This window comes from Ammospiza caudacuta, chromosome 4 (genome assembly GCF_027887145.1).
Source record: "Ammospiza caudacuta isolate bAmmCau1 chromosome 4, bAmmCau1.pri, whole genome shotgun sequence".
Lineage (NCBI taxonomy): Eukaryota > Metazoa > Chordata > Aves > Passeriformes > Passerellidae > Ammospiza > Ammospiza caudacuta.
The window spans coordinates 24583482-24597206 of NC_080596.1; the positions used below are offsets into that span (position 1 = coordinate 24583482).

General features: G+C 46.7%; 1 protein-coding gene across 1 annotated transcript; it reads left to right on the forward strand.

The window, feature by feature from the left end:
* The first annotated feature begins 426 nt into the window (after positions 1–426).
* Positions 427–12394, forward strand: LOC131556570 (17-beta-hydroxysteroid dehydrogenase 13-like). The gene is made up of 7 exons (XM_058803264.1): positions 427–783; positions 2614–2721; positions 4558–4689; positions 5327–5433; positions 9733–9870; positions 10132–10248; positions 11665–12394. Exons 1-7 carry the CDS (start codon positions 574–576, stop codon positions 11750–11752), a joined length of 900 nt encoding a protein of 299 aa, XP_058659247.1. The 5' UTR covers positions 427–573; the 3' UTR covers positions 11753–12394.
* The last annotated feature ends 1331 nt before the right edge of the window (positions 12395–13725 follow it).

Below are 13725 nucleotides of genomic sequence, written 5' to 3' on the forward strand. Positions count from 1 at the left end.
GGATGTGCGCTGGCACTCAGGAGAGGGTCGGTGACACAGCCGTGTTTGGCTGCCGCTGGGCAGCGCTCCCACAGCATCACTGCTGTGTCCCCAGCATTCCCAGCCATACCAGTGAGCAAGATCCTGGACGGGAACACAACCAGGTCAGCTGACCCAAACCTCAGACATAAAACATAAGGAAGGGAATGGATGGCATTCGTTATTTACAGTGCTTGCCTTCCGGAGAGACCGATGTGCATGCGGAAGCCCTGCTTCCCGCGGGGAAATAGAAAATAACCTTTTCTCTTCTATATCTTTTACTTTAATCAACTACCTTATCCCAAGGTACGAGTATCCATTTCCCATGTTATTGTCCCTCCCCTGTGGAACCCGGAAGAGGAACCGACAGCGCGGTTCGGGGCGCGGCCGGGCCCCCACACGCCCACGGCCTTGCACCGCCCACGGACACGCCCCCGCCCTCAGCCACGCTCTGATTGGGCGCCGAACCCCGGGGCGTGGCCTCGGCAGGCTGTGGGGCGGGCGGCGCTGCTGGCTCCAGCGCAGTTCGGTCCTCAAAACAGCCCCAGGAAAACAATGAATCTATTTCTGGAGCTTCTCCTGTTCCTGGCCACGCTTCTCTATTCCTACCTGGAGGCTTTTGTGAAGCTGTTCGTGCCTGTGAGGAGAAAGTCTCTCGCCGGGGAGCTGGTGCTCATCACGGGCGCTGGCCATGGCGTCGGGCGAGCGACCGCCTTGGAGTTCGTCAAGCGCCAGAGCAGGCTGGTCCTGTGGGACATCAACAAGGTAATGGACACACTCATGTCCTCGCTCCGTATGACCTCCGAGTCCACGGGGCATTTAGGCGCGTAAGAAGGGCAGCACCACATCGCGTCCTCATCGCCCAGCCCCTTCCAGCCCGCTCCCATCGGCTCCCGCTCGGCTCCTCCGGCTGGGATGCCGAGCGCCAGGAGAGGATTTGGCCCCGCTTGCAGCAGAGCATGTGGGGCTCTGGTCCCACAGTCCCTCGGTGCCACTCGGGAGGGAGCAGGCAACAGCCGGCAGAGCCCCTGCGACAGGGAAAGGAGTGCTCGGGAAGCTGCTGGTGCAGCTGCTGCCTGGGCTGGCAGAGAAAGCCCGCTGATACCAGAAGGCTGTTTGCAAAGAGCAGCAGGTCTGCCTTCATTTGTTCTCTCTGTAGCCTCGGGTGTTTTGTGTGCAATGCTGGGAGATGTGTTTTCTCTGCAGTCTCAGCAGCAGCAGCATCCCTGTGCCGGGCTGTATGTGAGCCCGGCTGCCCTTTGGGCAGCTGCACGCGTAGGTGGCATCTCTCTAAATGTTTACACCGGCCCAAGCTCTTTATTTCAGATTATTTGAATGGAATGGAAAAACCGTGGCAAGTGGAAGACGGGCAGATACAAACATGCAGCCTGGCATTCTGAAGGAATCCAGGCCAAGTGCTGGGTGTAGGTGCAACAGGGTGGGTGAGAGGCTGGGTTTTCTGTTTCTGACACGCTGGGTCAGCAAAGGAGTTCATCATGAAGCTGCAAAACAGAACCTAGCCTTCCACAAACAAAAATACATCAAACCTGAGACAAGCTGTGTGAGAGGATGGATAAACAGGGAAGATAGTGTTGAACATTTTCAGTGTCTGTTAATGGTACCCATTATGCCTAAGACCAGACTTTGGAGGGCTGGAAGGAGGCATGGCACCGCTGCAGTGCATGCAGGGCTGCAATGAAACAGAAAATTGTTGATGTTCACTGGATGGAATGGAGAGATTTAGGTATAAATTTAGTAGCGAGCGACACCTGGCTTTAGAGATGGGAAGTAGATTGTAAGCGTGGGTGTCAGCACAAACTGAAACACAGTATCAAGGGAGGCTGTGGATTCCAGAGAATTTAGGAGTATGCTCCTCCAACCCAAGTGCCTTGACAAGGGCTCCTTCTTGGGGGCTCTCAGCATTAAACAGCAGCTGATGCTGAGGACAGCTGCCCAGTCACCCCAACAGAGGCACTGCTGACCCAGGCTATTTATGACCTAGAGCTTTTCACTGCACAGGTTCCACTGGCATGGCCTTCTGGCACCTGGGAACAGGTATACAACAAAGTCACTTCTGCTTTGGCTTAACGAGTTGATGTAATGACTTCAGGGAGCTTCTGACCTGTGTGTATCAAAGGTCATTCAGAAATTAAAATTTTTGTACATTGTGAACTGTGGAGGGCATCTCTCTTCTCACACCCAGCATGTAAATACAGAAACACATAGAGCCAGTGTGTCAGGGTGCCAGCCAGGCCTGTATTTTACAAGCTGTTTACACTCACAGTGCTGTCTGCTGTGCTGTGATAGGCAGCCTGTGCCCCCTTTCTGCAGCCTTGCTCTGTCTGCCTTACCAAGCCAAACTCACTCTTGTTGCCACCCTGCCTTTCTGGCTGTCACTACATGCGGATCCTAAATTTCCAGCTGGAATGCCTGTCCTCTCAGCAAAACCATCTACAGCTCTTTCCCTGGGTGGCTGTGAACTGTTCAGGGGCTGGGCAGTGCTTGCTCAATCCAGGAACATCTTCAGCCTCTGCTGCTCAGCTGTGCTGAGGGGACAGCTGTGCACAGCTGTGTCTTTCTCTCTGCCTCTTCCAGCACGGCGTTGAGGAGACGGCAGCAGAATGCCAGAAGCTGGGAGCCACTGTTCAAACCTTCGTGGTAGACTGCAGCAAACGGGAGGAGATCTACAGCGCTGCAGACAAGGTGGGGCAGTCTCCTTGTGACAGGCCCCCACCCGGGTAATAATTAGCATTGACTCCATGATTCACAGAAGGCTGATCAATCTCTTTGTTATATTATTATAATTATTAAGAAACCCATTGCTTTTATAGACAGGTATGATTCAGTTAGACCTAATTTGTCCTCCAATGTGATGGTGTTCACAGGGGTTTTTGGATGAGGGAAGAGACAAGGATCTGACTTTGTTTCAGAAGACTTGATTTATTATTTTATGATATATATTACATTAAAACTATACTAAAAGAGTAGAAGAAAGGATTTAATCAGAAGGCTAGCTAAGAATAGCAAAAGAATGATAACAAAGACTTCGTCTTGGACTCTCTTTCCGAGCCAGCTGGGGTGTGATTGGCCATTAATTAGAAACAACCAACATGGACCAATCAAAGATCCACCTGTTGCATTCCACAGAAGCAGATAATCAGTGCTTGTATTTTGTTCCTGAGGCCTCTCAGCTTCTCAGGAGGAAAAATCATAATGAAAGGATTTTTCATAAAAGACGTCTGCGACACTCCAATCCAAACACCATCACTATTGGCTAATTAAGGCACCACCCTTTGGTAAACAAATCTCAGTAACACATTCCACATGTTCACGATACCAGGTCCAGCAAGTGAAGATAAGAATTGTTTCACATTCTTTTCTTGCATCTTCTCACAGTCTTCCCCAGAAAGGCATGGGAAAGTTATTTGTTGCTCTCTGTGGCCAGAGAGCTGCTGCCACAGGGCAGCAGGGGCATGGCCAAAGGCTGTCCCAACCATGCTTGATTTCCAGAGAAGGCAGGAAAACTAGAGAAGATGTGTTGCACACAAATCCTGCAAGCCCCTGGAAGTTCTCCATTCCTCGTTGCTCTCTGGACACAGAGTGCTGTAGCATTTCCAAGATCACAGCCAGTCTCATCCTGTTTGGGAGGCTCCAGCATATCACATCCTCTTGCCAAGTTTGCTCTCTAGGGTTGCAGCCTCGGAAGGAACATAGCGCTGAGAACATATGAAACACTTTATTGGAATGGCTGTGGTCCAGCTGCCTCAAAACAGTCTGTACCTCTGTGGTCCCAAGGGTTGGACAATACTCTTTTCCTGGCCCAGAGATCGAGCAACTGAGAGGCATCTTAAGAACTTTTATTCCATTTTCAGTCTGATGAGAAGGGTGAGACAATACAGATGTTATAATTCACACCATCACAATCAGAAGCCAACTATTTCCTAATTACAATACACTATAAGCCTTTCTTGACCTATCAGCTTTTTGCCACACCATGCTGTAGATGCTTTAAAGTCCATCATCTAAAACTACCCCTCGTGGGTCCCAATACAATGCAAGATTCATAGTTCTGTTTATCCAAAGTATCTAGTCTTATTTGCAAGGCCATCTTTTGAAGCTTTTTTCTAGCTCCATTTCTGTCTCAACAATATCTGTCCTATCCCATGGCGTTTCTAAGTCAGCATTTCTTGTCTCGGTTTGCATACGGATGCATACTGTGAGCACCTTCTGTCAGGCCCTGAGAACTCTCTACAAATCCTTTTCCCACATCAATTGTGACTACATGGTCCAAACTGTGCACAGTTTGTGGAACACAATAAATACTGACATTAATGAATGGGGAAGAATCATATCTAAACCAGATCCCATAGCTCTACTGCCATGTTCCTGCCACATCTGGAAATGTGGCATGATCTACCTCTCCCTTGAAGATGCAATGTTAACAATTTAACCATGGTTCATCTTCCCCATCCTTACTTTTTTTTTTTCCCTCTCCTGAGTGACAGACACAATTTTGGGCTTTTGTTTTCTCTCTAAAAGGTGAAGAAGGATATTGGGGATGTGACTGTCCTGGTGAACAATGCTGGTGTGATTACAGCTGCCGACTTTCTCTCAACTCAGGACCACCAGATAGAAAGGATGTTTGAAGTCAACATTCTGGGCCACATGTGGGTAAGGGCAACCACCATCTGTATATACAGTTGTTTGGGAGTGTCAATGAGGATGCATATTTAGACCAACCATGATTAGCAGTGAAATTACCAAATGAACTGTTACAGCACAGGGCACCCAAGCAGACTATGTGCTGGGAAACTGGAATGGCTTCTTGCTGATGTGAGCTGGCTGCCGACAGCCTCACCTGCAGCATGCACAGAAGGCCTCTGTCAGAGGTGTTGTGGGGCTGACAGGGTGGGAGGGCTTCAGCAGGACTTGTTTGTGGCAGAAGAAAAGAGAAGCCACAGATTGACAAGTGGTTTATTGTTCATGTGCTGGGGTGAGACCCTGCCAGCATTTCTGCTGACACCTGAAACCTTAAAAGCAGCAAAGGAAAGATGTGAAAACCATTTCCTGTTTATGGCCAACTGCTGCAGCCTTTGGAGAGCAGGTTGCCAGCTGCACCACTGGTCAGAGAGCAGGTATCCCTGTGGCTCTGGAATCTGAGGTGCTGTGCAGATCAGAGCTTTAGGGAGAGCTTTGGCCATGTGGGGAATAACTCTGAGAGTCAGTGCTGAGTATGCCTAAGAAAACCATGTTCTTTTCCTCCTTCCTGCCCCCTGCAATTTGCCTCTTGTTTTAAATGACTTCCAAGACCACGAGAGCTTTCCTGCCAGTCATGATGAACAACAACTATGGGCACATTGTCACCGTGGCTTCAGCAGCAGGTCATTTTGTGACTCCTTTCATGGTGGCATATTGGTAAGTCATTTTGAAATCAGCTTGCTTAGTTTTTAAAATTTTTAATTGCATCTTTTCTATCAGGAAGTACCAAGTAATTGGCTCTGACTGAATTGTTAGCAATGTCTGTACGAAAGAATAGTCATGTAACACATCTACTAATGAAAGACTCTCCTGTTTTCTCTCCCCACCAATGCAGACTTTTGCTTAATAAAAAAGGTATCTTCTTCCCTTCTCCTTCTTAGAATGTATTTATTCTGTGATTTCTTGTAATGTTGTCAAGTAAACCCGTACTGAGGAGCTTTTGATCTTTTTACCATTGTGGCATTGACTGTAGAGTGTAAAATAGTATCATAGAATCATCAGGGTTGGAAGAGACCTTTAAGATCATCCAGTCCAACCATCCAGGCAATACTGCCACTGTAAGGCCCTAAACCACATCATCCAGTAAAAAAGCAGGTGTTGAATGGTGGGTGCTGCTGCCTATTATCAGTTCCCAACAAACCTCTCCTGTAGAAAAGCAGTTTGGGTTAACGTTCAGGCAGTGCAGTCCGATCCCTACACAACACTCACCACAGCTGGCTCAGTGAGAGAGGCAAGAAAGGCTCTTTTTTGCAAGCTTTTATTCCAGCAGAGCATGGCCGAAGGGGACCCAGCGACACAGCACAACCACACGCTCTTTCTGCACCTGGTGCAGCAGCTTAAGAAGGGAAAGGCGTGGGGGGGCAGAGCTAAAAGCAGGGCAAAGGGGATTGGTCTCTAGAGGAGGGGGGCTGGCCACCAGTGGTAGCAAGCCAGTGAGGGGACAGGGAAAGGGGAAACCAGGGGAAGTCCATGTGGGAGTCTGTCTTTTCCCAGCAGGAGGATTACTCTGTGGTAGTTAGTCACCACCATTGCCAGGGCAGAGGACTTGGGAATTGACTGAGAGGAGAGAGTTCATGGGATGCTACAACCCAGTGCCAGATCCAAATACCTCTTAAACATCTGCAGAATGGTGACTGCCCCACCTGCCTGAGGAACCTATTCCAGTGCCTGATCACCCTAATAGTGAGAAGATTTTTTTCTAATATCTCATCTGAATTTCTCCTGTCTCAGTTTAAAACCATTTCCTCTATTCCTCTTACCGCGGGCATGGCAGAGGAGACTGACCCTACCTCCATCCAACCCTCTTTCAGGGAGTTGTAGACAGCCATGAGGCCTGAGCCTACTCTTGTCCTGACTAAACAAACCCAGCTCCCTTAGCCATTCCCCTAAGACATGTTTTACAGACCCTTCCGGAGCCTTGTTTCTCTTCTCTGGACACTCTGGAGCTCCTCAATGTCCTTTTTAAGTGAGAGGCCCAGAACTGGACACAGCGCTCGAGGTATGGCCTTACCAGGGCCCAGTGCAGGAACAGCCACTTCTCTGTCCTGCTGGCTGACCCAGGCCAGGGTGCCATCAGCCCTCTTGGCCACATGGGCACACTGGCTCAGGTTCAGCTGCTGTCAGCCAGCACCCCAGGTGTCCCTTTCTGTCCCCAGCCATTCCTCACCCAGTCTGTATCACTGCATGGCTCAGGTGCAGAACCTGACACTTCACCTTCTTGAGCTTCCTGCAGCTGTGTCCTCAGCCCACTGATGGAGTCTGTCCAGGTCTCCAGCAGAGCCTTCCATCCCCTGAGCACATCAGCTCAGTGTCTTCTGCACAATTACTGAGGGTGCACTTGATCCCCGTGTCCAGACCATCCACAAAGATGTTAAACAGGACAAGCCCCAGGTGGAGCCCTGGGGACACCACTGGTGACCAACTGCCCAAAGGATTTATCTCCATTCACCACAGCACTCTGGGCCCAGCCATCCAGCCAGATTTTTACCCATTGAAGACTCCACCCACCCAAGCTGCAAGCACTCAGTTTTTCTAGGAGGATGCTGTGGCAGATGGTGTCAAACACTTTACTGAAGTCTAGATAGACCCTGGACAGACATCCACAGCCTTCCCCTCATCTACTAGGTGGGCCACTTTTTCATACAAGGAGATCAGGTAGGTCAAGTAGGACCTTCCTTTCAAAAATCCATGTTGGCTGGGCTTGATCCCCTGGTTGTCCTGTGTGTGCCTTGAAATGGTACTCAGGATGATCTCTTCCATAACCTTGCCCACAACCAAGGTTAAGCTTACAGGCCTGCAATTCTCTGGACAATCCTTCCAACCTTTTGGATGGGTATTACATTTGCTAACTGCCAGACAGATGAAACTTGTCCAGTTAATTAGGACTGCTGGTAGGTGATTGAAAATGGTTTGGCAAGTTTTTTCAACAGTTCCCTCATTACTCTGGCATGGATCCCATCAAAGGTCATAGATTTTTGAGTGTCAAGTTGGCACAGCAGATCACTAACCATCTCCTCCTGGATTATGAGCCCTTCCCTCAGCTCTCTGTCACTAACTCCCAGCTCTGGGAGCTGAGAATCCTGAGGGACAACTGGACAATATTAAAGACTGAGACAAAGAATGTATGAAGTTCCTCTGCCTGTTCCTCATCCGCTGTTGTTACACTACCTTCTGCATTCAACAAATGATGGAAACATTCCTTGACCCTCCTTTTGCTGTATTTATAGAAAACTTTTTTGTTGTCTCCAAGGCCAAGTTCTAGTTGGGCTTTGGTCCTTCTGATCTTCTCCCTACATGACCTTGCAACATCTTTATAGTCCTCCCAAGTTATCTGACCCTCCATCTGGAAAGAATAAATTGGTTTTTTACCCCAGAGTTCCAGCCTAAGTTCTCTGTTTAACCAGGCTGGTCTTTTTTCCCTGACCACTTGTCTTTCAACTATATGGAGATGGGCTGCTCTTGAATATTTCACAATTTCTTTTTAAAGTGTATCCAGCCTTCCTGGACCCCTTTACCCTTCAGGACTTCTTTACCCTTCTGTCAATCAGTGTCCTAAACAAGGCCAAGATCTGCCCACCAGAATCCAAGGTGGAAGTTCTGGTGCCCCTCTTTACTTCACTCACTATTGAAAACTCTGACATTTCGTGGTCCCTTTGCCCAAGACTGCCACCAACTACCACATCAACCAGTCCTTTGTTCACAAACAACAGGTCTACCAGGGCACCTCTTCCAGTAGGTTCTCTTACCAGCTATGTTAGGAGTTTGTCTTCCAAACACTCCAGGAACCTCCTAGGCTGCTTCCTCTCTGCTGTGTTGTATTTCCAGCAGACATTTGGCAAGTTGAAGGGCTGGAAACCATGAGGCTTCTGCCAGCTGCTTGCAGAGCACCTCATCTGCCTGTTTGTCCTGGCTGGGTGTCCTATAACAGCCTCCCACCATGAGGTCCTCCCTGCTGACCTTCCCCCCGACCTTCTGCCATCATGACATCAAATTGCTTTTCTCCTTGAAAGGTGTCAGGAAAATCACAGTGCAGGCACAAAAACCCATTAGACTGTGTGTTGCCATCCTGCATCACATCAAGTCTTCCATAATGGCAGCTCCAGCTGCAGCAGTCTTCCCCAGGAACACTCCTTCTTAGAACAATCTTTTCCCAGGAATACTCCTTCTTAGAGAGTCACTCACTTCAGCCAGGAATTTTACTGGGATTATGCTGCCAAATCCATAGCAGTCAATAAACTGATTCTGTGGTTTTCCTTTTTTGGAGTTGATTCAAACCTCAGGCCCATACCTATTTCCACGGCAGGTTGTTCTTCAGTTCTGCTTGCATAATGCTTCTCTATTTCAAAAGTCACACAAAATTGTTACAAGATGCTCCTGTGTGGTACAATAAACAGTAGCAGGTTAATCTCCATTTGTACCCTGCTCATCTTTCCTAATTTTGGAGATTCAGGCTGCATTACTTTTAGGAATCTTCTCTCATGTGAAAAAACAAGATGTCCATGGATTGATGCGCTTCAGTTGCAGTTTTCTAAGAATTCCTAACGTTTGTCTGTCTGTTTGCAGCTAAAGTGCCCTTTTTTGAGATACCTGCTGTGCATTGCACAATTAATCCACAAGTTTCAATATCTAATCCACCACTACATTCTGGCACAGGCACAGTTAGAATAGTCCCTGCCCTGTCTCTCAGATGGATTTTATTATTTGGAGGGGTTTGTCTCCACATAGCAAGGAGCAGAAAGAGGGGTAGAGGGATAGAGAGCCCATAGTGAAAATAAGGGGTATGGGTTAGGATACAAGGTAGAGCAGAGGTGCACCAGTCCTCACCCCTCCCCTAGCCATTACCTTAAACAGCACCTGAGCAACTAAGAGGCAGATGATGGTTTAGGCCGTTTGCAGTGGTAGAAAGGTGGAAATAGGATTTCTGCCTTCTCATTTGTACTTCCTCCCTTTCTGCAGCTCAAGCAAGTTTGCTGCAGTTGGATTTCATAAAGCTCTGACAGAGGAGCTGTCTGCCCTTGGAAAGGATGGAATCAAAACAACGTGCCTTTGTCCTGTTTTTATAAACACTGGATTTGTCAAAAACCCCAGTACAAGGTAACTCTCAATACTCTGCATTCCTGCCTTTCCTTCTTTGCATTAAGGCACTGCATATTATCCCCAGCTTTAGGCCTCTGTTCCAGCTGGCTGTATAACAACAGTTTGTATCATTAACTAAAGAAAGTCTGCAATGTCCTTTAACCCATGTAATTGTTGCATTTGAATTACCTGAGTTTGTACATTTGTGAAGCCTCCCAGATGACCTGGTACCACTCCTTTTTATCACTGCAGCTCTTACCTGTTTGCTTTCCTGTGTAGGCTTGGAAAGATTTTGGAGATTGAAGAAGTTGTACAGGCTTTGATGGAAGGAATAGTGACCAACCAGAAAATGGTTTTCGTTCCACCACAGCTAAACATTGCTTTGCTTTCTGAAATGTAAGTACAAAGCAAAATTAAACAATGGATGTGGAAACAACAATACTACCTGAGTATACAAGGTTCAAACTTGTAACCTCTGAGTCAGCAGAAGTTCCAGAAAGAGCTGAGGACCTGCTGCTTAGTAGTGTTTGTTTCTTTATGTCAGCACTGAGGGCACAGAGGCTGAGAACATTGCTTCAAAAGGACCGTACTGCTCTCTGTATGTAAAGCAAGATTTATCCTCCCATACAACTTAATTATCCAGTGCAGCTGCTCTTTTGAGGAGGTGTTTTTACCAGAGCTCCAGTTCCAAATCTGGAATTTCCATCTTACCAACTTAGTTAGATTCTCCGTTAAATCCTATAGTATCTCATGAAACACTTGGTAGCTTCTTGTTTGCTAAACCAAACACCAGACAGCGGTAAAAATATTTTAAATCCTTTTGCAACCCCAAGAACTGCTTGTTGAGAGTGCAAGTCTGCAGAAGCATAGGCAAGTCAAAACTGATGCTGTCAAAGCACTTAGAATAACTTTGCTTTTTTGGTCATAATTTAGGACAGGGAAATAAAGAGACAAAGCTCTTTAAAAGGAGGAATCTTAGGAGTGAAAACTGCACTTCAGTTTTAAAATCTCATCCTTCCACAGGCCTACTGCTTTTCAGAGCATGACATGTAATACTTATCTACATCTGTACAATATTAAAACTTCCTGGTTCCTGCAGCAATACTGTAGTTCACATACTGCCCACAGATACTTGGCATTGGAACTGTCCTAAAAGGCCAAGAGTAGACTTTAATTAGTCAGAGATTGGTGGGAGCTATGGAAGTAATGCCCAGTTTAACACATAGCCTCAGTTTATATGTGTGCATGCATTCTGCTGCCAGACTGCTGCCGGCAAACTATTTACAATCACGAACAGAGATGGAGCAAATTTGGACTAGTGACATGAGCTATTTATTCAGCACATTAGTCTCAGTATATTGTTAGGATAATGGAGACAGGATGTTAACAGCTTGCTGATTTACAGGAAATGTTAAGGAGGTGTTGTATTATAGTACAGCATAAAAGTATTTTAGCTTAGATTTTAGCTAATTACACATAGAGTAAAACATATTGACAAGAATTCTATCTAATTGTATGAAACACATGTACTGGTAGTTAAAACAAAAACTGGTTCATAAGAGATAAAGCACAGGGATCTTAAAGTCTACTGTTATTTGTCACGTCTGCTCTACTACTTAGAAAACTTTTTTGCTATATGTACAATGCTAACAAAACTTCTGCCTGACACTTGCTCTTTTTACCATTTTCTCAAAACCCTCTAACTTTATGAATCCCAGCACCAGACCAGCTCTTCCCTCACCTGCAGTGACATTTTTTCCCATCATTTAACTTTCTATCCCACTTTTAATTTCATGTTACTGTCTCTTTCAGGGTGTTTCCAGAGCGTGCCCTGAACCTTCTGAAGAAGATGACCACTCCAAAGTTTGATGCAGTCATTGGGCAGAGAAGCACACGGTGAAAAGCAAGAATTGATTCTCATTTCCCAGAGTCACCAGTGAAAAGAGAATATGTGCTGAGCGTAGTTCAGCTGCCTGGATTCAAAACAGAGCTCAAGCAGGGGCTTCCAGGCCACCATTCCCAGGCACACCTAAGGGCTTATCCCACACCTGCAGCTGGAACACAGCTGTATAACAGGGTGTAATAATAGCAGGCTGCATAATAGCAAAGCAGTGATGCAGCTCTAGAAGGGCTGCTTTCAATGTATATTCCATCACATTTGTCTCATTGTGCTGGGGCAGGCAGGATGCCCAAAAGCCCATGTTTGGGACAACACACCTCCTTAATTGAGTGCAAAGATATTGCCTGAGAACATGTTAATCTGGACTCATCCCTGAGCAAAAGCATCTTGCAAGAAGCAATTTATAGAGGAGGTGGGTGGCCTGTTTCATCTCACTTAATAATTTTAAATTTAAAAAATGTGCTCTAATGAACACTTAGAGTTTCGTGTGCGTTTATAATGAGCATTATTGAATTAATTATTTGTATTACTGAAATAATACAGCCTTATTTGTAATGTAATGCCTAATTACAACATTTATCAATTATGCATTAGCAACACCAAAACTCCATATTGCAAATAAATACATTTTTCTAACCCAAAGGTGTCTCTCAGCAATGGAAGTGGTATCCAGGTGCAGTACCAGTGGAGCACATGCTGCAGTGCTGAAAGGATCAGCCAGAGTCTGCCAAACACCAGCCCAGGCTGCAGGGATGAGGCAGTCCCCAGGCACACGGGGAAGCCACATCAGGACCAGTGAGGTACAGGGCCAGGCAGTGAAACCCATGCAGGGGCCAGGGCTTAAAGGTGGTGCCAGGGCAGGGGGTGCAGGGGGAGGCTCCAGACGAGCCTGCACACAGCTCCTCATCACAAGCCAGGGGCCTGCTCTGATGGCACAGGAGGTGAAATCCCTGAAGGTCTTTGGCCTGGGGTCCAAGAGAGCAGCAGCTGCTGGCACATGGGTCAAAGACCTCTCCAGAGCACAGAGGATCTGTGCACCCACTTGTGCAATTCCTGCTGCAGGCACTGCTGGCCCCCAGCCATCCCAGGCAGGCCTGAATGCGCTGCCACCTTCAGCACAGTTGGAATCTGTCCTGTTCACCTGAGCCTTTCAAGCTGTTGAGTAAACAGATTCTTCAGAAAAGGGAGAGCCCTTACCACCCAGCCCCTCCTGCTCTTAGCTGGCAACAGGTAGAAGCACTGTTGACAGCTTAAATAACACACAACTGTTTTCCTTTTGGCTCATGGAATATTCATGTAACAGGACACTTCTTAGCTTCAGTTCTTGTGATTCACAGTGCAAGATTCCCGTAGCTGAGACAGGAATGGAAAAAAGGGGGTTCAGAAAAATTCAGGACATTAAAAAAAAAGGTTATAAGCCAATCAAAGAATACTTAGGCATGTTTTTCATTTAAAAACCAAGCCAAAAAGAAACAGGGCTGCATCCTTGCTTCTTTTTGAGGTGCATATTGCCCTCTTGCTACCATGACTATCCTGTAGCATGTGAGACACTTGAAGCCACATCTGTGTAGCTTTTTGATCATGTTTTGATCACTTTTGCCTATTCTTACCTAGTGAGGACTCAAAAAGTCTAAAACTACAGATGCTTCAAAAGTTCAACAGATCTGTCAGAGCAAGCAGCATACCAACCAAAATGTTTGCACTTAACACTCACTGGAACATAAGAGCTAAATCAGTACTTTACAGATTTGCAGGTACTTACCTGTTGTCTCTTGTATGGCTGGCAAGCATTCTTAAATTCCCACCCAGCTTATTTTCTCTTTCTACCCACCTTCTGCATTTCTTCTGTTTCATGACTTGACTTCTTGCTCAAAGGAGTCACAGTCCAGTGACTCCACAGAAAAAAGCTTAAAAAGACCCTGAAGAAAAGTCAACATTGGATGACTTTGGCCCTTTTCTTAGACTAGGGAAGG

What these genes read in the sequence shown, in the direction of transcription:
- LOC131556570 (XM_058803264.1), top strand. Translation starts at nt 574, where the DNA reads ATGAATCTATTTCTGGAGCTTCTCCTGTTCCTGGCCACGCTTCTCTAT. An exon ending in TCTACAGCGCTGCAGACAAG is followed by an intron (nt 2,722 to 4,557) that starts GTGGGGCAGTCT and finishes TCTCTCTAAAAG; the next exon opens with GTGAAGAAGGATATTGGGGA. An exon ending in ATTGCTTTGCTTTCTGAAAT is followed by an intron (nt 10,249 to 11,664) that starts GTAAGTACAAAG and finishes TGTCTCTTTCAG; the next exon opens with GGTGTTTCCAGAGCGTGCCC.